Source organism: Meleagris gallopavo, chromosome Z (genome assembly GCF_905368555.1).
Source record: "Meleagris gallopavo chromosome Z, MGAL_WU_HG_1.1, whole genome shotgun sequence".
Lineage (NCBI taxonomy): Eukaryota > Metazoa > Chordata > Aves > Galliformes > Phasianidae > Meleagris > Meleagris gallopavo.
In genome coordinates, this window is record NC_139435.1 from 46,337,941 (window position 1) to 46,363,876 (window position 25,936).

At 36.6% G+C, this 25,936-nt stretch overlaps 1 protein-coding gene across 2 annotated transcripts in view; it reads right to left on the bottom strand.

Moving 5' to 3' along the window:
• EDIL3 (EGF like and discoidin domains 3) overlaps positions 1-25,936 on the bottom strand; it is a 272,911-nt gene that overhangs the window by 111,124 nt on the left and 135,851 nt on the right. For both annotated transcript variants that reach the window (XM_085213568.1, XM_085213567.1), the window contains one exon: positions 20,753-20,881. In XM_085213568.1, coding sequence (XP_085069694.1) covers positions 20,753-20,881 — 129 coding nt within the window. The remainder of the gene's footprint in view (positions 1-20,752; positions 20,882-25,936) is intronic.

Genomic DNA, 25,936 nt, shown 5'->3' on the forward strand with positions numbered 1-25,936 from the left:
TTTTAGTTTGATAAAATCGTTGGCCCATCTCAGCCACAGAGTCATGATTCAAGCATCCATACTGGAAGCCAACTTGGCCCTTAACAGGAAACATTCATTAGACATACTCCAGTTGTACCACAGTAATATTGCAAAGATTTTTCCAAGAAAAGTCAGTTTAATACACAGAAAACAGAAGTTCAACAGGATATAATCTCTATGTTTTAACTGGCTTTTATGAAGAATCACAACCATAAAATGGAAAAAGAACAAGCCAGGCAAGAATGAGGATGAGAAAAAAAGTAAAGTTTTGTTTTAAAAAACAGAAATCATAGTTATTTCCTTGTCTGAGTTCTACTTCAATATAAAAATTTATGCTAATTAATACTGCACTTAATCATAGAATCACAGAATGGCTTGGATTGGAAGGGACTTCAAGGATCGTCATTTCCAACCCTCCTGCCACAGACAGGGTTGTCAGCTGCTACATAAAGGACTACATCAGATTACTCAGGGTCCCATCCAAGTTGGCCTTCAACACCACCAGTGATGGAGCATCCACAATCTCTCTGGGTAACCCATTCCAGCACCTCACCACTCTCTCCATTAAAAAAAGTTTTGCTTGATATCTAATCTAAATCTCCCTTTCTTTAGTTTAAAACCATTCCCCCTTGTCCTGTCACTATCTACCCACATAAAAAGTTGATTTCCTCATTTTTATAAACTCCCTTTGAATACTGGAAGTTTGTAATGAGGTGTCCCCAAAGTTTTCTCTTCTCCAGTCTGAACAATCCCAGTTCCTTCAGCCTACCTTCATAGAGAGGTGCTTCAACCTTTGGATCTTCTTCACGGCCCTCCTCTGAACCTTTTCCAAAAATTCCACAACTTTCCTGTGTTGGGGGTCCCAGAATTGGACACAGTACTGCAGATGGGGCTTCACAAGGGCAGAATAGAGGGGAACGATCACCTCCTTTGTCCTACTTGCCATCCTTCTGAAGGAACCCAGGATATCATTGGCATTGTGGCTTGCAAGTGCATACTGCTGGCTCATATTTAATCAACCAGAACCCCTGAGTACTTCTCAGCATGGTTACTATCAAGGAGTTCTTCTCCCATTTCATATATATATATATATGGGATTACTTTGATCCAAGGGCAAAATCTTGTATTTGCCTTGTTGAACCACAGGGGTGCACCTGTTGAGTTTATCATGGTTCCTCTGGATGGCATCCCTTCCTTCAGTTGTATCAACTGCCCTGCTGAGATTGGTGTCATCAGTAAACTTGCTGAGTGTGCACACAATCCCATCATCTATGTCACTATGATAAAGATGTTAAAGAGTATTAGACCTAATACTGACTCCTGGGGGACCCCAATTGTTATCAGCCTCCAGTTGGTTATAGAGCCATTGATCACAACCTCTTGCTGTGACCTTCCAACCAATTCCTTTTCCACCCAATAGTCCATCCTCTCCAATTCAGAGATAAGGATGTAATAGGAGTCAAAAGCCTTGCAAAAATACAGGAAAATGACCAGTCGCTTTCCCTTTGTTCACTGGTATCGTCACTTCATACAGAAGGCCATCAGACTGGTCAGGAATGACTTTCCCTTTCTAAAGTCATGCTGGCTGTCTTGGGTCACTCACTCATTCTTCATGAGCCTTAATATGCCTTCCAGGAAGATCTCTTCCATGGTCTTCCCAGGCACAGAGGTGAGGCTCACCAGCTTGTAGTTCTCTTGGTCCTCCTCTCTCCCATTCTTGTAAACAGAAGTGATGCATCCCTTTTTCCAGTTAATGGGGACTTTTACTGGAAACTTGTAGAGAAATACAATATGGAATAATTATCTTCTAGCTAGACCTTAGTCTGGGCTTTGCTTGTAGTTACTTGATGGTTCTTAATAGACTTTTTAAAAACACTCTTCATGTTTATTTATGCCATTCTGATTCTGGAAGACTTAGATGCATAAGTGTTGTAAGACCACACAAGCATCTGACTTTGGTTGCAGAACTTTTTAGTAGCCTGTGTTTAAACATGAACTTACTCAGATTTATAATTACTACTTCCCTAACAAATAAAATGAAAGCAGTACCTTTTTTTTGTTATTACCAATTTGTAACAATTTGTAAAGTACTAACTTTTTTTGATCTATTACATAATGATGGTGCATTGAATGCATACAATTCTACCAGTTTTATTAGGCAAATAATCTGATTTAAAATATGATTTATTAAGACCATCTTAACAGAAATCTACTCAGTTAAAGTATACAGTTTAAAAGATTACAGTGATTCACATATAGAAGGACACATCTAACCCGTCTAATCCTATAAACATCTAGTTTATATTTACCAACAGAAATTGTCACATAAATGTTCTTTGTCATGATCCTGTATTTTACTAAATGAATCCTAAATTGCAGAGGTACCTTATTTTTTTTCTAAAAGAGGCAGAAAGTTAAAAAAAAAAAGTAATTAAACAGAACCAGAAAGCATAATCAAAAAGTCTGCACGCACGGGTTGATCACCCTTATCTTTTTGTTGGAAGATATAGAAGAGATAAGTTAGTATAGAAGAAATGGTTCTATTGACAACTATAGCTCTAAGATTTCTAATTTGTTTCTTAGGAACTGCTTGGATGTTCTGTAAAAAAATAAGTTATAATGTTAGCTATAACCATCCCTTGATTTAATGAGAATAATACAAAAACAAGCATTAGCAAATTAGTGGTACAACTGAGTTAAATGTTCAAAAAGAATTAAAGTTCATTACCATGAAATCTGTGAACTTAACACACATGATTCAATCTGAACTAGATGTATTCAGTACATACTCAAAACAGAACAGACATCTGTTAAAATTTAGTGCTTTGATTGCTTTTTGAAAGCTAGCTTCCTGACCAGAGAAGGCTTTAAAAAATCTGTGCCAAAGAACCTGTAGGATACTTCAACTGTAATATCATACTTAAGTGATTCATTGTTCAGATACTGTTGTTATTTGATTTTCCAAAAGAGAAGAAAACAGCTTTATGCTCAAGAACAAAAACATACAAGCCTCTCGTCCCCATCCTTAAAGAGAAAACATTATGCTATCCCTATTGTCATGATTCTATATAAAGTCTTCTTTCTCCTGTAAGTATTTGATATGACATATTACAGTAAATGTCCTCCAGAACAATTCTTTTTATTAGAATTCTTTTCTGAACCACTCAGTAGAATACATTTCACAGAATTAGGGTTGGAAGGGACCTCTGGAGATCACTGAATCCAACCTCCTGCTAAAGCAGGCTCCCTACAACAGGTCATACAGGTAGGTGTCCAGGCAGGTTCTGACTATCTCCACAACCTCTCTGGGCAGAATGATCCACAGCTCTGTCACCCTACAGTGACACTGCTTCTTGCAGTGCCATCAACAGCTGATAAAAGAGACAGATAAAGACAGACCATGAAAGATGCACTGGGTGCAGAATAAACTATAGTTTTATTGTAGTCTAGATTTAGTCCTACTGGCTGCAGGATACTGAGACGTATTTTGAGCTACTTTGTCATGTTGGTAGTTATCATATGATTGAAATGCAATGCTGTGTTTTCAAAGTCCTGTGAAACAAATTTTATTTGCTATTTTAAAGACGTGGATGATGTGAGCTAAGGTGATGTTTGTTACATTATTTTCACAAGTCAGAAATGAGTTATGGACTTGACTGTTTTTGCTAGACTTTCAGTGATTTGCGATTCCTGTCATATAACTGGTTGCAAGGTAAGGAAAACTACTGCACTGTAAAACCCCTAAATGCCTTAAGAGAACTTTCAGTGGATTTTTCTGTTTTTAATGAGGGTAGAATGGAAGTAAGGATGAGAAATAATATTGGTATGATTAAGAATCAAAACAAGTATTTTATTTTGATTCTGCTGCAGATTTCAGTGTAAAAACCTGGACATGACTCAACCTCCCTAAGCATGTTTCTCCACCTCAGTTTTTTTCATCTGGTAAAAGAACTCCTAGTTTTATACATTTCTGAAACCAAATTCAATGGTGGAAATGAAATGTCACCAATATAACTACATATATGCAATTCTGTACCAAGTGTTATTAATTCTACAGGGAATCTGTGAGAATTAGAAGTAAAAATACAGTGAGACATGGTGGAGCTTTTCAGGGAGGGATGTTTTGAACTAAGTAGAAGTAAAATGATACCCATGATAATAGGGATTGTGATATTGTCATAGAATCACAGAATGGCTTGGATTGTAAGAGGCTTTAAAGCCCATCCAATTCCAACCCCAATGCCACATGTAGGGCTGCCACCCGTCGCATCACATAGTCTAGGGCCCCATCCAACCTGGCCTTGAACATCTCCAGGGATGCCCAGCTTTCCTGGGCAGCCCATGTCACTGTCTCACCACCTAATGAAACTTCTTCCCAATATCTAAAATCTCTCTTCTTTCAGTTTAAAACTGTTCCCCTTTCTCCTGTCACTATCAGCCCATACAGAAACTCAGTCTCTTTCCTGCTTCTGACCTCTCTTTAAACACTGGAAGGCCACAATAAGGTCTCCCTGCAGCCTCCTCTTCTCCAGGCTGAACTACCCCAGCTCCCTCAACCTTTCCTCCTCAGAGAGGTGCTCCAGTCCTCTGATCGCCTTAGTTGCCTCCTCTGGATCTGCTTCAACAGCTCCATGTCTTCTTTGTGCAGAACTTAGGTGTACTTAGTACTTAGATGAGGACTTACAAGGTCAGATCAGGGGGTATAATCACATCTCTCACCCTGCTGGCCACCTCTCTTCTGATACAGTCCCCTTCTAATGCATGATACTGTTGGCTTTCTGGGCTGCAAGCTCACCCTGCTTGCTCATATCCAGCTTTTTTGCATATCAGGACCCCCAAGTTCCTCTCTTCAGATCTGCTTTCAATGAGTTCTTCTCCTAGTCTGTATCTTTCTGGGATTGCAACACCTTGCACTTGCTCTTGATAAATCTCATTAGATTCACATAGGCCTACTTCTCAAGCCTGTCCAGGTCTCTTTAGATGGCACCCCTTCCTTCTTTTGTATCAATTGCACAACTCCGCTTGGTATCATCAGCAAACTTGCTGAGGGTGCACTCAATCCTACTATTCAGGTAATTGACAAAGATGATGAAGATCACCGGTCTTAAGATGGACTCGAGGGGACACCACTCATCACCTACCTCCACCTGGACACAGAGCCATTGACCACAACACTCAGGCAGTAACTATACAGTCCATTTTCTGCTGCATCAGTACAGGCTAAGGGATGACCTGCTGGAGAGCAGCTCTACAGAGAAGGACCTGGGGGTTCTGGTGGAAAACAGGTTGGACATGAGCCAGCAGTGTGCCCTTGTGGCCAAGAAGGCCAATTAAAAAGAGTGTGGCCAGCAGATTGAGAGTGATGATCCTTCCTCTTTACTCTGTCCTGGCAAGGCCACATTTAGAATACTGCGTCCAGTTCTGGGCTCCCAAGATCAAAAAAGACAAGGATCTCTGTCTGAACCCTTTTTCGTTTTTGGCTTGCTTTCCGAGGCACTTCCTGTGATAAGACTCTGACTTTTCCAGGAGATGAGATCTGAGTGTTGCTGTGTGGCAGTTGGCATCACTGTGTGGACAATTTTACATTTGAAGGCATTTTTTTGGAACTGTTTGCCTTTGGAAGAGAGTGCTCAGGACTACTTACTGACAGAAGATCTGGCCTGTGACCAAATAACTCCAACTTGCTATGGGAGACTAGGGATGATACCACTGTACCTTGTGAAAGCAAGTTACAAGTTGGTGCCTCCCTGCTCCCTCAGGTCCCTCCCTGCTGGCAAGGCCCAGAAGATGGGAACAAAATGAGTTCCTGCTGAGGTCCAAAAGCCAGAAGGTGTCACTGCAAAAGGAGGTGACTCGACCTCTTTGGATTTATAAATAAGTTTGCACTGTCATTGAAAAAGTTACCGTCATCATCATCAACCAAATAACAATGCCTGATTGACCCACCACTACTGAAGATTAATGACTGAACTATGAACCTCACTGGGCCCATGGTGGTGACTATCTCTCTCTTGCTTCCTACAAAGTCTCCTTGCTTTTATTTCCTATATTTTCTGTCACCCGTCTTCCCTCCCCCACCTCCCTAAATGACTAGGATTTGTAATAAACTGGTCAGGCTAACATTTGACCAGTTGTGTCTAAATCTTGCTGTCAGGTATACATAAAAAGAACCTTCTCTCCCTCCTATAAATTGGAGCAAGACAACCACCTGGAAGGAATCCAAAGGAGGGCCATAACGATAAAGGGCGTGGAACATCTTCTTATGAAGAAAGGATGGGTCTGCTCAGCCTGGGAAAAAGAAGACCGAGAGGGCCTCTGATAAATGTTTAGAAGTATCCAAACAGTGGAGAGAGACAAATGGATGAGGCTGGGCTCTTCTTGGTGATGTGTAGCAATAAGACAAAGAGTTATAGTCTAAAATTTGTACATAAGAACTTCCATACTAACATGCAGAAGAACTTCTTTACAGTAAGGGTGATGGAGCACTGGAACAAGTTGCAAGGAGAGGTTGTGAAGTCTATTTCTACAAGATACTCAGGACCTACCCAGATGTCTAACTACTGCAGGGAACCTGCTTTAGCAGGGGTTGGACTCAATGATCTCTTGCGGTACCTTCCATAGAGCGATCCTGTGATTTTATAATTTTGTGATTCCTCATCCACTGAAGGAGGCCAAGTAAATAAAAGCAAGGTGTAGACATAACTTTTGGGTTGATTATGTATGGATCTTTGAGACATTCTTGTAACCAGCAATATACATTATCATCCAAGTATACAACAAACAGTTTTGAGAAGAGTTCAACTGCTAATATCTGGAGTTCTGTCAGAAACTGCCTTTGAAGCATTTTTCTAATATAACAGCCTTGCCTTTCAAACTCTCCTTTCATATTTTGTTAGGCTTTAGCTGAATTTCAGATTTTTTCAAGATGTCTCTATCATATGCTGTTTTTTTGTTTGTTTGTTTGTTTTAATTGTTATTTTTAAAGACCACCTGTAAACAATGGCTGTTTTCCTTACTGGGGAAAAAATTGACTGTTACTCCCCCTCTTAGGTCAGCTTATTTTGAGAAAATTGGAATATACAGCTATGATTCTGGTTTATTCTTGATTTGGAGGAAAACACAGTTCTGAGAGTGAAAATGGAAGGATGTTTTTGAGTTTGATTTTTTTTTTAATGTTGTTTTAATAAATATGATGTGGCAAGTAAGAAATTTATTTGTAACAACAGGATATTTTTTGAAAAGACTAATTCATTTCTGCATCAGTTCATATAGCATCTATTCTACCTATAGTTTCCACCTGTGTTCATAATAACAGTTATAGTATCAGTGAACAACAATAGCATCTATGTGAAAAATCACTCTTTAAGACAGATATGCTATAAATAGCATACAGGCTATTGCTGTTCATTGCTTGTGAAGATGCACTTGTATTTTGTAGCTCAGAATTTTCTCTATAAAATAGTGTTACAGTGCTTTTTGTATCTGTTACAGTTTCCATGGAAATAAATAGGAGGTTTTATTTTCAGAGTAACCTATGTGTTTACTTGTTTAAATACATATTGAATGGCTTTTCAGAAGAGGCAATTTAAATTTAATAGAATTTTGGAATAACACTCTTTCTCATATTAGTTTTTAAAGAGTTGATACTTTAAGAGTTTTTATATAAATTGAAACAGATCTTTCTTTTTTTATTTTTATTTTAATGTATACTGTCATGGAAAACTTCATCTCATTAAATAATTTACCATATAATTTTGCAATGAATCTGAAAGTCTTTAGGGCAACAATTCCTTTTGCTACCAATGAACCTTATTAAAATAATTGGATACTTATATAACAAGCATTTGACAAATCATTTTAGCTGCAGTTGAGTAAAAAAAAAAAAAAAAATCATATTAAAATTTTTGAATCCACTTTTGAATCAGTCTTTATTACAATCTACATTCAAAATTCTCAACCTCACAGGTAAACTTAAATTATCCTGCACTAGACTATGGCCAATAGCTGGGCTATTAATACACAAGGTATAAGTGGGCTCAAGACAAAAAGTCCAATTATTTTCAGATAAAGTTTGAACCCAGATCACTAAAAGAGCATATTTTCCTTTGCATATCCCCAGGTATACGTATTCTTTTGAAATGCAGTTGTTTATGCATTTCAGAATAGAGTAAATGTACAGATATATCTTCTTTTTAATACCAGTACAGTTATGGCATGTGTTTTTAAAAATGTGATTAGACTAATAAGTCCTGTAGGATACAATGATGGACGTTCTGAAATGACTAAAACAGATGGTTATATTTGTTCGCATGTCTGCATTTGATACACATGGAATGAAGTGTATTTCTTTATGGCCAATCTATATAAATCTAATTTCTGTACTCTTAAAAGTTGTCCATGGGACTTCAGTACACTTATGTTACAGAAATGCACGCAAAGGTGCTGCTCAAAGGTCATTTTCATGCTTTGTTAATACCGTAGAAATCTATAGTAGTAGTTACTCATAAATGTGTGTTTTTCACTTCTTATAAATCTCATTGTTAGAAAAAATCCAACAGTGTCAACAGGAGAAAAGGTTAGACCTTTTGGCATAGTTCTTCAATTTCTTCTCCCCTCTACTGAGTGCACAGTACTACCTTTCATTACATTTAACATACATGGACACGTAGTAGATCAAGAGCACATTTATAAATCATCTTCATGGAGAGTTACTAAGTGAAAGAATTAATTTCCGCACGATTAACCACTTGTCTTAGATATGAACATCTTTATCAAACCAAAACATTTTTTATAGCAACACGTAGATTTTACAATGATTATACATTTTCTTGCATTATATATTATATATATATATACATAAAAGCAAGAGGAAAGGTCTGGGGGACTATGGGCCATTCAATCTCATTTCAGATCCTAGAAAGGTAGAAAAAAACATCATGAAAAGCATTTCCAAGCACATGATAGTGATGCAAAGTCAACACAATTTTACGAGAAGGAAATCATCCCTGATCAACCACATAGCCTTCTGCGGTTATGTCACTGGCTTCCTAGACACAAGTGAGCAGGGGATGTTATATACTTCAAATCTACTTAGGCTATTAACACTGTGTCTCAGCATTCTTGTGTTGGGAATGACACTGTGCAGACTAGGTAAGTGGACAGTGAGATGAATTGAAAACCAGCTGAATGGCCAAACCCTGGCAAGGAGTCCAGCTGGAGGCAAGTCACTGGTAGTGTACCCTAGACTCCCTTCTGGGTCTGATAACATTCAGCATCTTTGTTGCGAGTTGGTAGGCGATCTATCAAGGGAAGAAGTAACCCTGCTTTGAATAGAGGGTTTGGGCAGGTGAACACAGGAGGTCCCTTCCAGTGTATGATTCCTTTGCCCAAAGAGGTTGTGGAGTCCCATTCCTGGAGGCATTTAAGGCCAGGCTGGATGTGGCTCTGGGCAGTGTAGTTGGAGACTCTGCCTGTGGCAGGGGGGTTGAAATTGTGGTCCTTTTCAATTCACGCTATTCCATGATTCTGTGATGATTCTATGATATATGCATTAAGTATACATGCCATGTATATGGTATTTTATATATTCATGAATTTATTAACCACTTATCAATCATTTTATTTTTTTGGACTAGAGTAATTTTCTTGCTTCCTCTGCAAAGTTGAGAAAGAATTCCAGATTTCATTTCCCATAAAAAATGCAAAATGTACATGAAGCAGTTTCCTCACATCACCAATGACTATCTAGTACAGGAAGAAAGCTATTTATTGTAATGACTTCTGTCTCCACCTGACTGACAGCTCTATTATCTCCTTGATATACATACAATCTCCTTGTTCTTCATGACTCTTAGAGAGTTATATGTCCTGCAACTAAAAACAGTTCTCAGGACTGGAACTTGTATATATGGAAGCGAACTAGGCAACGTCACCTTTGTTTGATGTCCACATCAAATAAGACCTATCTAAGTAGGTTATAGCATTTTCCAAGACTTTGTTCAGCAGCTAAAGAATTGTCTTTATAGATACCATCTCCATCAGGACTTAGGGCTACAGGTGGTGTAATCCCTGCAAAACATCTTTATTTTTTTGAGGAGCCTCTTTCTCTGTTAGAGCATTGAAATGATGTCAGAAACAAAGACTGTGAGCTCTAAATTTTACATTTGAGTAAACTATCTTCATCTATAACTTCTCCCCCTCATTTTTTTGTATGTCTTCCCCTGCACTGTGATTTCAAAACTCTCTTTGATATTGAGTACGAATGTCAAAGGAAGTAGAATGGATTTAAAAAAAAAAACAACAAAAACCAAAAGTCTAATTGCTTTCTAAACTACTTGTATTGGAAGAGAATATTGCTTTTAATAAAAACTCTAAAAACTGCCTGAGCACAATAACTGCATGCATATACAAATCTATTAAATACAAGAAAGGATCAAATAAAACACATTTTCAGAACAGGATGCCTTACTGACTTGTATTGTGGTTAAAATGACATCTGACGAGATTACAAAACTTATCTATATTTGCAGGCAAGCTACAATCTAAATTCTCCTTAATGCTGAAACACAAACATGTCTAGACCGTGCAACGTTAATTCACTTTCAATTCTTTCTAGTAAGAGAGCAATTCTTAAATGCTATTGTTTTTGTTCATTCATCCCAAAGCACAGGTATTAGAAGTTCTTCTGAGATCATAAGCAACAACTGAAAGTTGAAATCACAAGAGATCCGAGCACTTGTTCAGAAAGTATCACAGCAAGAACTAACATCTCCAGAAAGTCTGAAGAGTTCCCATGCTTAATAGCAATCACCAAAATGATGTGCAATAGCTACAACATCTATCTAATCTGATGGAAATGGAGAGCTGCCAATTCCAACTTTTGTGCCCCTCTACATGTTCCATTCCTTCCCTAGAACCTGACAGCTATATTACTACATGGAGAGTCAAATCAATAATCTGGCTAAAAATCCTTCCTCATGCTTGACTTGTACTCTACCACACAAGCCTAGTGATTTACACTGAAGCCAGGTTGTTGAGTCTGATGGGGATATAATCTCAGGGAGGTGTCAGGGGACACACAACAGGATTAAACAAAAATCAGGCCAGAATACAGATAATGAGACTACAGAAACTCAAGTGTCTCCCATGACATCACACATTAAGAAACCAAAAAAAGGAAGAGAAATACGATCTCTTCGTTTTTTGCAGTGCACCTGGAAAAAAAATCAAGCAGATGCACATTATGTCTGCATTTGAAAGTAGTATCACCTTGCAGAATTGTATTTGTAGGCTATGATGATCAGAGTGGAGGACACAATGCCTGCATTAACTCTAACTCAAGGACATTGTCTTTACAGAAGTTCTAGGCTGACTAGGCTGACTGAATTGCGTGGACTTTTCTTGCTGAAATGTTTTATGTTGATTCACAGCATGCAACATGAGGAATTTTATACTATCTGATTATTTTATTTGAGATTATCTTCATCTCAAAGGGATCCAATTCTTGTGCTCTGAGACCACTCTGCCACATGAAGCAAGGCATATCAAGTGGAGATGACAAAGATATTTTTTTTAAGCACACTCCTAAACTAAAACACTCATCGGATATCCTACAGAAATAATTGCAATATTTAATGCATCAGAATAAATGCAAGATAGAAGAATATCCTGGGTATTAATATTTAAATGTGATAGCACAATGAGTTTTCCCCAAGATAGCTTATAAATACAAAGGGAATACGTTTGTAATGCAAATTGGCATATATCATTAGAATATTATCTTGATATATTTCACTTCAAGTCTAAGCATTGTTTTTTCCATGTTTCAAACTCAGAGGTAATAGGTCTAAAAATATTCTCCTTTCCATCTGTATGTTATTTATTCACAAATAAATAATACTGATCTCAAAAGTGATTCACATGAATAACGACTACTTAAAATTTCAAAAGAGCAGCGAAAGTACTCTTTGCCTTCTTCAAACTCTTCACTGAGTCTGTAGTATAAAAAGACCACTAGATCCTTCTTTTTTTTTTTTTTTCCTATTTTTAATCTCTAGCACAGTCATTTGGGGTGCCACATGAATTATTCAAATGACAAACATTAAAATGTGTTATATAATTTTCAACTAGTTCAATGAACAATGGAAATACAAATATTCTATACAGAGAACTGCACAATCCTATGTTCATAACACATTTACAATATTTTCATTCTTCATCTCTGACAAACCTATGCACACAGATGGCTCAGCACAGTAGTTCTTGCAGCAGAACAAGAAAAGAAAAATGAAAAAAATACTTAAATTCATCTTTGTTTTCTAACAGCTGCTTCCTACAAAGATGGATCAGACTATACCACTTTGTGACAAAACTGTAAATCGTAAGTTTTGCCTTTTTAGAGAAATAAGATTTCATTTCAAGATTTCATTTATCTTCATTATCTTCCTTACACAAATGTGCTGGTATCTATGTAAAGAATCTGCCACTGCAATGGAGACTGAAAGCAAACCTCCTTTCAAAGCTGCCTCTGATCCTAAACCATCACAATTACTGAAATTGTCTTATAATGGGCATGAAAAGCAGGGAGCAAGAAGAGAGAACTGATGATGAGCTCATCTCCAAGTTTCTTGTGCTTTTCCTCTAACTTTCCATAATTCTGTTGCCACTCGCCTGCATCATCTATTAGTACAGAGTTGCAAATATTAACAAATTACAAAAATAATTCTTTATAGGTGTAATAATACAGTTAACACAGTCTTAAGAGCTTATTTTGCCATTTCTTAAAGAAATGTTGTGAAATTGACAATTTGCAACAGTCACAGTACTATCTGCCACTTAGCATTTCAAGGCTGTATCAAAGTACACATGTTCAAAGCTTTCAGAAAAGGGCTTCTAACCATGTAGAAATACAAGGACATTGCTCTCAACAGTAATCATTGCTTCACTGTTAGAAATATGGGGTCATACAAACAGTTGGTAAGTAGGCTTACTCAAAAAATATACTATGTGACAAGCTGACAAAGTTGAAGGTAAGAATCTGCAATCACTGAAATTAATATTGGTGAGATTATTTATAGGACTACATTAACGAATGCAATGACTAGCTTTTCTAATCAGTATTTTTCCATTTAAATTATGTTTTCCTTAGAAGAGTCTTCTGATATCAAATACTTGCTAGGATAGTGTCGTGATTATTCCCATGGCTAGGAATGATGAAAATGCAAGTCAGCATTGGCCACACTTCCAGAAATCTGCCTAAACAAAAACACTGCATTTTGGAAATAAAGAGCAAAGTAGAAAGAAATGCACATTTTCCTTACTCAAAGGAAAAGGGAAGCATCTGAAAAGGAAAGAATATCTGCTTCAACATGGTATTGTCCAGTGATGACAACAATGCTGTATCATCTGCGTAACAACTGAAATGCACATGCTATTTTTGTAAGTGTGAATTGGAACACAAGAAAAAAAGAACACCAAATAATAAAATGTCAATCAGGTCCTGTATAATAGTTTTTGTTTGGATGTATAATCTTGAAGAAAACTGAAAATATTTATACAGTACACACTGCATGGAATAACGTAGTAGTAAATTAGAAAGATTTGTTATAACATATCTAGAGATATTATACTCATTGCTCTTTTCAGTGAATAAAAATTTCAACTGATGTAAATTGAAATTTGAATGATGAGTGCATGCATCATCAGTATACAAAATCTGTTTGAGCATTAGATATTTCAGAAATATACCCTTCAAACACAAATAGTTATAGGAAAAACACATGAAAATGAGTGGAAGGGACTAGATGAATCACAGTGTCCAGTTCCATTTCGGCTATAAAAGAGCTGCCTGTAATTCTTCAAACTACTCATCATTTTGTTGTAATATTTCTCTGGTGCATAATGACTCTAACAGAATATATAAACATAATACACTCCTTCACATTCCCATTTCATGAAGCCATGTAAGACCATTTTAAAAAAAGCAATGTAGTTATTGAATATGTAAAAGGGAACCTGTGTGGGCTTTTTGCAGACGCGTTTGAATGCAGTTTTAGCAAGACTTATTGCTAGTATTTGCTGTAGTGTATAGGGAATATAAACAGTTATTCTCATGCTGAAAGAGGATATTATATTTATGTTATAAAAGAAGAAATGTGTAAAATTGACATTACAATGAGACAACTATTACTGAATTTAAAGAGTTCAGTATTTCAGTATTCAGTATCCAGAATTTATTATTAATTCAAATATAAAGGGAAACCTGTCTAAGCAAAATATGTTCATATGTTCCACATGCTATCTTTTTAATGCAAAACATGAACAAACTAAATTCCTTTGATAATCAAGCAGCAATGCATGTATTTTTGGAACACTGGTTTCTTCCCATGTGAACTAATAGCAATCCTTAAGAAAGACAGTAATTAGGAGAAGAGATATATGCCCTCCTGTGAAAGATGCTTATAATGGCTACTGGCAGTTGAAGTGACTTTTATAATACAGAATTGCCCATCTCTTTGAAAGTACCAGTCATTGCATAGTGCAGCCAGTTTACAAGTCGTAAGAATCCCACTGCTCTGTCTAATATCCCCATAAAATCCAAAAGCTATCGGGAATATCTCTTTTCCTCCCACTATCATATCTTATAAAAGAAACTTAGCCATCAAATTAGGAGGCTTAATAAAAGTCAAGCTCAACATCGAGCTCAGGTTAAAATGAAAAAAACGAAACATCCAACAAAATGAAAGATAAAGAACATAGAAAGCACTGTAAGGATCTTCTACCCAATAAATGGTACATTTTTTGTTCAGTAGGGGTTGTTGTGTCAGTAAAATCCATCACATAACAAAGACGGCTTTAAGAAGGTTACAGAGAAACAATTTAAAACTCTTGCAAAAACTCTTTTGAAACAGAAACAATTCATACTGTTTGCATAGAAAACAGTCAGATGGTAACATGACAAATATATGCAAAATAATAAGTGGTGTACAAAAGGCACTAAGAATCTTCTTTTCTACTACTTGCATAACACACAAAGAGATAATTTAAAACCCTGAAAGACACAGTTACTCAGTGTATCAGGATATTGTTGAGGTCAGATGTTTAATAGGAATAAAAAAAAGATATTGCAAGTTTGTATGAATAAGAAGAATAAGTAATACTACTGAATACAACCGAAGTCAACATGAATTAAAGAAAATTGGAAGGAGTTTTTTAATTCCCACCTGAGACTTCAAGCCAATCTCTGGCTATTAGAGAATAAATTAAAATCTTTAAGTAGGGGATAAGCTATGCTCTGTCTTCACAGCAGTGTGTCCTGATTGTTCCTACAAAGTACCTATTGTTGGCTTGTTTCCTCAGATTTAATGTTTTTTTTTGTCTTTTTTATTGTTTTTTTTTTTTTCCCAGGCTTTGGTTAGTGTTCTCAACTCACCTACTGCTTTAAACCAAGATACTTATTGGGATTTCAGGCAAAGCAAAAATCCAAGTTCTAACAGCTCCAAAATTGTCGTCACTCTTGTTCATTCTCACTACATATTTGTTGTAAGAATTTTCATCATCAAATCTTCTTCTGTTTTCAGTTGACAGTTGTATCAATATGCATCTCAACTAACAGCACTTTTTTTTTCCAGGCAGTTTCACACACAAGTTTTACTGGACTACTACGAATGCAACAGACATCTCCAGCAATGCTGCTCTTACACCCACTGCTTATGTCTTTTCCATGCTCCACATTACAAACTCCCTTACATGGTTTCCATTTTAGGAACTATGTTTGATTGACTTTTCCTCCAACAGTAATTACTAGCTACAGGCTTTTTTAATTCATTACTAGTGATATCTTATAGATATTTTTCAAACAACTTGATTTCTCTTACGTTCTAATTAGGCAAAATTCCAGGTTACTGAAAAAGAAACAGCATATCTACCTTTCTTCATTTCTTATCTAAGCAACTATTCAGACCTGGAAATAGTTTTCAGAATTCAGCTAAATAATGCTTAGATATTTATGTTACTTACAACATGTTGTACAAGCAACTTACTACCAATACATAATGTAACTTATTATTACTATTTTGTATAATAACCTATTAAAACTGTGCAGTCGTTTTCAACAACAATAAAAAACCTCTCAGAAATAAAAAGGAATACCTCCGTTAGATTTAGAATTCCCTAAGCCTAAACTTATATTGCAAGAGAAGTCACACTGAGTGTTTATCAGTAGAAGCACAGGATGTATGGTGTATCTGCATCTGCCCTAATATATTAAATTTGCCCATGTGGCTAAGGGTCCTTCTGGTTTGGAACAAGCTGCATCTGTGCATGATAAAATTAGTTTTAGCCTCCAAAACAAGACAGTTGCATGCCATCTGCCTGCAGGGAATGGATTCTGGATGGCTCTACCATCAAATTGCAGGTGGAAGCAGTTTAGCAAGAATTCCTGCTCATTAAAACAAACAAAAATTCATGCCACAGGATGTTATCCAACTTTCTCACATGTGTCTTCCCCAGTAGATGGGCAGGTTCCTGTATTTGAATTTGTTACTAAACCGAAGATGTAAATTACACATGATCTCAACTAGGCCAAATTCCTGGCAAATGGCCCTTCCACTTGCAGCCCTGCATTAAGAGCCAGTAATCCATGCATACTTGGAATGATGCCTTAACATACTACTAAAATGTGAGCTGATACTCTGCCACATGCCCCACACTCCAGCTGTGTAGTATCTCAACACATTAACGTGGCAGCTGTGAACACCACAAGTCATTTAGGCTGTGGCAACAGAAAACAGAGAATGCTGGAAAAACACTAGGAAGAGCTTTCTTGTATTATCAAATATGTTTGTTTAATAAGCTTTAATCCTCTTAGAATGCAAGGCATTTAGTAATGGCCAGCAGCATTAACCATCAACAGAATATAAAGTAAAAAACCAAAAACTTAAATCTGAACTCTTTGTTGTTTCAAACTTCGTTTTTTTTTGAGGTTGGATCTCTCTCTTATTTCAGTTTGTTGAGTGGCAGACACACTTTGATGTATGTTGTTGATAATCACAATAATACATGCTATCTACATAGGTTGCTTTCTATTTCTTCTCATAGAATCTACAACAAAGAGCAAATAATATGGTTTGATAGAGCAAATTCTCAGCTACAGAACACTATTTTTCAGCATAGTCACCACCATTAGCCATGTATTTTTGCCAGCAATGAACATGAGCCTGCATGCTGCACTCATAACTTGTACCAGCAAAGGTGAACCAATACCTCTGTCACCACTGTCAGAACACCTCAATGTACTACATGCCCTTTTGGTCTCCATAAGTGTTCAGCAAGTGAAGATGAATGTCAACAGATGCATTTTTTTTTTCCACATGGGGGAATTCAATGACAGATCTTCGCTTCATACACACTTCAATCTAGCTACAGATATCAATGTCCACTGCAAGAGTGTTGGACCAGATGACCTCCAAGGGTCCCTTCCTACCCAAACAAATTCTCTGATTCCATGATTCATTACCCCTCTGCTGCCATTTGTCAGACAGCTACAAAATGTGGTCATACCACCAACATTCGCATCTGATGTCATGGGCCAATTTAATAAAACAAGAAGCATTACTTTTGGGAAGCCGTCCTATGTTACTCTGTTTTATGTTTTTTTGTGTGTGTTTGTTCTTTTAAGTATGTGAATAATCCACCTATTTCACACTTCATGTCTACTAGCCCTTCATGGTCAGTCTCTGCCACTGCTAAACGTGGTGCCTCTCACAGGATGCTATCTTTCCTGAACTGATCCCACATGGGAGTCCCACATGCTGCAGCTTTCCAAGCTCTCCCCAGCACAGCTCTGTAATGCAGGTTTCACCTTTCAGGTACCATTCCTGCACTGTCCTCACAGATGGCAGCTCCCCTGGCTCTCCCAGACAGCCTGCTCCTCCATGGACCTCTCTTGGGATGCAGGGAGCTGCTACTTGGAGCACCTCCTGCCCTCCTCCTGCCTGCAGGGCCACTTCTCTCCCATTGCTCCCCCCTCCCTCCCAGCTGCTGTCACACAGTGGTGTTTCCTCCCTTAATTCTGTTCTCCCAGAGCACGCCCAGCATCACTCATAGCTCAACTCTGGCAGAGGCAGGTCCCTGTTGGAGTAGTTGGAGCGGCTCTGCTCTGACATGGGGCACTGATGGGCTCTGCTCACAAAGACCACTTCTGCTGCCCCCTGCTACCAAAACATTACCGCATAAGCTTGCCATTTATCTTTCAGTCAGCAAGATCCTGAAGAAAACATTACCTGCTGTTCTTAAAAATGAGCATCACACTCAAGGAATACACCCCAGTCCTGCTGGGCATGAGTTTTATGCTATTTTCAGGAATTTAAGTGCTCTGAGCCACGCTCTGGAAGAGCTGCTTTCTCAGTGTAGAAAGACCGTAGGGAGACTTGCCTTCTTGCCTCAAGCAAGTTTTTGCAAATTCCTCTCTCCTTGTCACTAGATACTGTCAACAGCATGTTTGAAAGCTAGAATGTCATACAGAAGCAGCTTCTTATGTGTCTCCATAAAAATTTCCCCAGATTAAAACCAAGGTAGTCTTTACTATCCTATCCTTGTAAAACCTCTTACCACTGAGGAATAGATAACCACTGACAATTAATATTATTTTTGCAGTAAATCCATACTATGAAATCAGTGATCTTGCTAATGATCTATTTCATAATTTATATATTAATTACTAAGATCAAGTAACTGCAGGAATATTGATGTTTGTTGTTATGAATGTCAGAATACCAGCTTTGGAATTATATCCTGATTGAAATCAGTCACTTAACTTCACTGATTTATCAACACTTAGACATGAAAGAAGTCTGAGATAAGAAACCTTGCACAAGAAAGTATAACATGATTTCTGGATATCTTAACAATTTTGATGAAGACACGTATCTTTCAGTGAGGTCATTTTAAGGATGGAACTAGTTTGACAGACTTCTTATTTGATTTAGAATGAATTCAGAACTGAACTGCTGAACTTTATGAGGTGGAAGAACTCATATAACAGGAACTTCATGAATTAAGCTAAAGAGATATCATATTAAAGAGTTACATTAAATGCACCACTGGAAGTCAGATTCTTCCTTATTAAAGTCATGTTCTCCTCTGCTTCTCATAGCTGAAATCCTTAGAGACACCCTGAATATCTATATATTGCATACGGTTTATTACCATACCTTAAATCAGACTCTCTGAAAAAAACTGAACTTCATTCTCCCCCAAAGACTAACTTTTCACATAAATTTATCTAATTGGAAATCCCATTAGCTGCTGTCTTCTCCCCGTGGTGAATTTGAATCACCCATGTGAGAACTCTGCTTTATTCTGAAATTAGTGTAAGTGTACTTAGCTGATTATCAGGAGGATAACAGTAGCTAATTGTTCAGTTTGAATATTGAATATTTTTAAAAGGATATAGGGACTCAGTAAACTGCTATGATTAATACCATAATTCACTACTGCATGGTTTTTTTTTTCATCAAGGAGGTAATATGTGAAATTTTTCAACAGTACAGGCTAAAGCATTCATTTTGCTTGATAAAAGTTTGTAGTGTTATTCACTTAACGGCATCCTTAATAAAGGTCACCTCTTTGACATTTAAAAGTAGTAGAACACTAAACACTGCACCATGAGTTGACTATGAGCCTAGTCTTATGATGGAGTGTGCCTGAGAACACGATGATGTTCTGTCATACAACTTGGACATCAACAGCAAACAGAAACTGTTTGCTCTACTCTTACCAAGTGTAGTCACAAGGGCTGATATATAACTTCCCAGCTTGCCACATTCTAATGGCTCTTCACTTATCAGCCAGCAGACTCTTGTAAAATACATGCAGATGCCAAAGGTCAGGAACAACAAAGTACTGAACTGACAATTTAGCCCAGGTGAAACTTGCAAGCTGGTACAACCTTGAGTTACAGTTAGACATAATCGTTCTTCCTTTCCCGCTCTGAAGACTCCTGAACTCCTGGCTACACCGTTTAAAGGCAGGCAATCATTTGCCATCATGATTACACTGTGAACTCATTCCCCCTGTGAGTGAATATCAAAATCTGACAATGTTTTTTTTCTTTTTTATATTGCTACTTTTCAGTTCCGTAACTGCATAATCTTATGGTTAACAATCTAATCTGAAAGTAGGAGAAACTCTTCACATAAATTATAAGGACATAAAAGATAATGCATTTAAAACATGATTAAACATAAACCCTATTTAAGTTTGGAACTTCTACCCTGAAATTTAGATACTACCGTGATTCAAGGCATTTATTCTTAATTTATAAATACATAGGTAAAGAAAGATGGAGAAGGTGTATTTATAACAATTTTTTCTCAGTAATCCTTTCCACATTTGCATACCATAAATAAAAACAAATGTGCAGACACATCCAACAGAAAAAAGGAGATCTCTACTATTTCAAATACTGCCTTCTATTAAATCCATGATAAATGCAGCTGCATTTGCATACGATGTTTTATTATGTATATAAAGCATTCACTCTTGTGTCGAGTAAGTTGGAAATAATAACACCATTTTCTGAAGGTAATAACAGTATTCAACGGTATTAGCTTGGTCACAAAATAAAGGATAAGGATTTAAGAAAGCGAGATCAAATGTTGATCCTCAAGACTGCAAGCTAATAAAAAGGTTTCTGTCCATAAATACTTAAAAGTTACCATGTGGAACTTACTGTGCTGGCAGTGAATCCCATTAAAACCTTCCGGACATTTACAAACATATCCTATGAATGTGTCGCCTCGGTATGCTTCGCTAATTTCACACATCCCACCATTATGACATGGATTAGGACGGCAGGGTCCTAAGAGATGGAATTAAAAAAAAAAAAAAAAAGGAGAAGATAAGTATATATAAACATATAATTAAAAAACATCATAATTTTACACTCATTAAGGAAATAAAATCTCTCATGTAGACCTCCATATTCCACTAAAATATATCCTTCATTTAGTTCAGAGAACTTGCCAACACAGATTTTTATGAACAAGAAAAAATATGAAGCATGTCACTACTCATTAATCATAACATTATTTTTTAATGTAAGAGAAGACAGGAGACAGAGAAGCTAAATCTTGCTCTCCTATTAAAGATAACAGGCATTCTGACTTTTATACCACTGTGCCAATATGTATTAATCAAATGTGCCTATCATGTATGGAGTGACATGTACATTATCCCTGAGTAATCACTACGTGTCAAGTGTGAGACCTTTTCTATGGCTTTGTGTGCCTATTTGAATATGTAACTATCTGGCCCAGAAATCAAGCTACTAAACCAAGTGTTATTTTCCACTGACTATCTTTTCAACAAATCCACTTCAAACTATTTTCAAAAAATTCTTCCAAGTGAATTTGGTTTTTTATTCCCCAACTAGCAATATGCTGGGATACATTAAGTCTCATCTGTGAGATCTAACTTACTTAGTTTGCAGTGACTACTTATGTCTTTCAATCCACAGATTATGACATTATGGACATATTCTTATGTCCATGATGTGTGTAAAAAACACGTCCCATTGTACTATCTTACTAATGTTACACAGGCTACTCTGGAAGTAATGCCTCCTACTGACTTCCATGAAAACAAAAACAGACACAAAAGGCACAATAATACTATTCAACGGAGCAAATTCTCAGCTACAAAACAGTCCTTTTCAACACAATCACCATAACTTAACTATGCAGTTTCTCCAGCAATTAACAACAGTTTGCATACTGCACTTGTAACAGTCTGCACTAGTGGAGGTAACCTGCTGCTGCAATCGTCACTGCAGAAATGCACCTCCTGCCACCTCACTGTGCTCACATCCACTGGTTGGTCTCAGCAAGGGTCAGTGAATGTCAGTGGGTGCCATTTCTTCCACATGGGGGAATTCATTTACACACTTTTGCTTAATTTGCACTTCCATGTCAGACTTTATTTTTTTCAGACTGCTCCTCTGCTGCCATCTGTTGCATAGCAACAAAATGTAATGGAATACTAGTGGGAAGGTTCAATCTCTACTGCCATACCACCAACATCTACCTCTGTGAGCCAACATCATGAAATAGGAGGCAGTATTTATGGAGCAGCCCCCATACCTGTAGCATATCTCTTAGCAGAAGAAAACACTTTAGAATTTTGATGAATTAATTTTCCAATGTCATTTTAAAGTACTTGTAGTCACTGACTGGAAAGCTTCATATGCAAGTTACTGTGTGAAAAGATTTGTAAATGCAGTAAAAAGTACATTATTTGCAACCTTTGCTATGTGCCCTAAAAGGTGATAATCTTCATTTGCTGAATTGCAATGTAATAATAATTCATCCACTTAAAATCACATCTTAAAAAAAAAAAAAAAGACATGAAGTTCTTTCCACAGCATAATTTACTGACAATCAGCACTGGGAATTGAATAATTTAAATTTAAAAACGCTCTATGTTTAATGTTTCTCAGAGTCTGGCTATTTATGTTTTCAATTACAAACCCAAGGTTCAACAGATGTTCAGAGTCATAGCATATATTCAGAATATCACTTCATGAAAACTATAATCTCTGAGAAAACATTAATTTGCAGAGGACAAAAATTATCAGAATGACAATTTTGTCAGAACACATTCCACACTTATAATTGCTTGTGTAGTTAGAGCAGTTTGAGAAACTAACCATCTACCCGCTTGTATTACAGCTTTGTATTTAGTGTAGATGAGGACACAATCCTGCAGAAACTGTGCTTATGCACTTCATTAAACATGGACTATGTCTCACTGAATCCAATACATAAAACACCTGAATATATATCAGTCTATTTCAAGTGTACTTAGTAGCAAAAAAAAAAAGGAAAAATCTTGAAGACCAAAAGGAAGGCAGATTGGGTGTTGCTATGTTTGCTTTTTCCACTCACATTCTCCATTACACTTTAAATATGTGGTATACTACATGTTTAATTCCAGAGAGTATATATTAGTCTACTGGAAGGTCAAGTGAGATTCACGGCTTGCAACTTTCACAACTTCTGTTCATGTTTTTTCTCCTCTGTAATATTCTGGGAACTTAGTCAGTTTTATCTTTTGTCTCCAATGAATATGGACTATATATTTTTTAAAGTCTCTATCACAGTGTTGGAGTTTGGGGAGTAACTGAAGCTAGCCCCATATGTTAATTATTTCTATCCATGTGGAACTCTAATCTTCCAAGAACAATAAGTCTTTTAACAATTATTTTCTCATTTTGCTTGCTGCTTTCTCCACGTGGTTTGTTAAGCATATATTCAGCATATTTCCATTGATTTTCCTTAGATTTTGCATTTTCTCAGATCACTCTAAAGTACTCTAAAGGCTTAAGAGGTCAATCGAGCAGCACAGTAATAAATATACTGGCGTATGCCAGTACTTCTATCTGATCTTAGTCTTCTACAGCACTTTCCATCTGTGAAGAAAACACTGGCATGAAGGTGTTTTTGACTGTCTGCAGTTGTCATCTGGTCATAAACATATAATAACAGTGTTTTTAATATAAATGCAAAATGTTTTTTTTTTGTTGATATAAACTGGTGGTTCAGAAATGGTTCTGTGAACAATTAAACACACAAATTAAATGCATTGAAAGTAGTTAACAAAAATGATCTAATTTTCACTAGTTAACATTCATTTCATCAAAATGACATGGGTTAGACTCATTTGCATTTTAAAAGAAAGAATGATTGAAACTCAAAAGAAATCTGTAACATTGTACCTCATTTCTCCTAATTCTCAGCAGTATCAGTGTCCAAGGAATCCAGGACTTCTAAATTGTATGAATCATTAAGCATATCACTTATTTATTTTTTTAACCTCCGTCTATCACATAAGCTGTGTAACATGCACAGTTATAAAGGTTTGAGTGTCTTGAAGAACCTGTGTCCTCACCCAGCAATCATTTCATTTTAAACACTAAAAATGGTATGGAGAGTCTGGGCACTGTTGCCCCATGATAAGAGCTCCCATCTAACTTCCTTGAGCTTTTAAATAACAACATATTGAATGTTGGATAATTAATTCTCTCACAATCTGATTAATATTCTTTGTTACTCAAATCTATAGCAGCAAGTTCGAAAGCATCCTTCTTTACTGAAAAACAAACAAATAAAACCCTTGTCAACTCATGTTTTTTAAAGAACAGTGGGCTTCAGGGATTTGTCTTTCTAAATCAATAGCACTGTAATACTTCTGCAGGTAATCTTTAAGTAGCTTCAAACACAAAGAGAACAACATTTGACCAATATTAATGAGCACTGGAATTCAATGGTATGCTTTCCAGGCATTTTTATCCTTGCTCATATAAAGTAATGTCAACAAGATTAATTGTGCACTAAAAGCAATAGATCTATTCACTTTGAGGCCTTTTGTGCATTTACAGGGGTATTAGCCAAAATAATAAGTACAAGTATACTCCAACATACATAATTATTCAGTTGAAATACCACCCGGTTTTTGAAAAAAGTATTGAAAGTTGACTTAGATCTTAACAAGTTTTAAATTTTTTAGAATCTCAGATATTTTATAGATGGAGAAATCAAGCAAATGCATCCTCACTTCTGAGTTGCAATGGGGCTCGAGGCAAATCTGTCATCTGTTTTCTTCTTTGACAAATACAGCCAATTAAAACTTCATAAATACAGTCTTGTATAACGCAATACTGAAGAAATAATTACATATTTGAAAGAGACCATTAGTTTATCTATAGCAAGAGAAGGCAGAAAAGCAAGGGAATTTTCATTTAATTAAAAAAGGAAGTAATTTTTGACATTGAGAACATACAGAGTGAACAAGCCAGTATAGGAAAATGGTTGCCTGTTTCTGTCTTCTAAGGAACTCAAATTCTTCCGAAGTAGTACAATTATCTGTTCAAATATCTTTCAAAGTTTCTCCTGATTTCAACGAAACATCTTTTTTTTAGACTTTTTTTTTTTTTCCTGCCCTGTCTACCAGTTTTGAGGGAAACAAAAACAAACAAAACCCTAGAGACAGCAACATTTGAAAACCACACTTTAATATGTGTTAAGTGAACATAATTACATAAAATTTTGATTGTTCTCAGTTAAATTACTTGGTAAACGAATTAATTTTACTATGGAGTAGCTTTATCTACAGCAGTAAGATACACAGTGCAATGGAAATGGACCTGAAGAACAGGGGAGCTAATGCTCAGGATCTAAGAAGACACAGTGTCTCCCCTGCAAAATGAGAGGTAGATGAAAGATTAATTTACTTTGGGCTAACCCTAGACTCTGTAAAGGCTTTTTATCTGCTTACAACACTGGATGTTGTGTTGAGGGACATGGTTTAGTGGGAGCTATTGGTAATAGGTGAATGGTTGGACTGGATGATCTTTTAAGTCTTTTCCAACCTTGGTGATTCTATGATTCTATGATTTGTAGACATGAGATATGACACTAATTGTCCCTTTTAAGTGTCCAGGATGCACTGGAGTTTAAAGAAAAAAGCTTATAATTCCTGTGCACTGATGATTGTAAAGTGCAACCCTTGCACTGCTCAACCAGCTAAAGACAGCAACAGCTATATACAACTGCATTCCCAGTGCTACCTTGATCAGTAAAAAGCACCAAGCTTGTCTGAAAGGGCACAGTGTGCTGATATTCAAGGTTACAACACACAAACCTGAGATCTTGTGAAATGCATTGACATGCACTTGAAAAAAGGCTATAAGTGCTTTTTCTGATAAATCTCCACTGAAGGATTCAAAAATATGATTTCAAAGCATGGTGACATTAGCTTAGTGAAATGTGTCAAACCAGAAAGCTAGTTGAAGTAGTAATAGTAAAAGGAAGAAACAAACTAAAACAACCAACCAACAAACAAACAAACAAAAAAACTG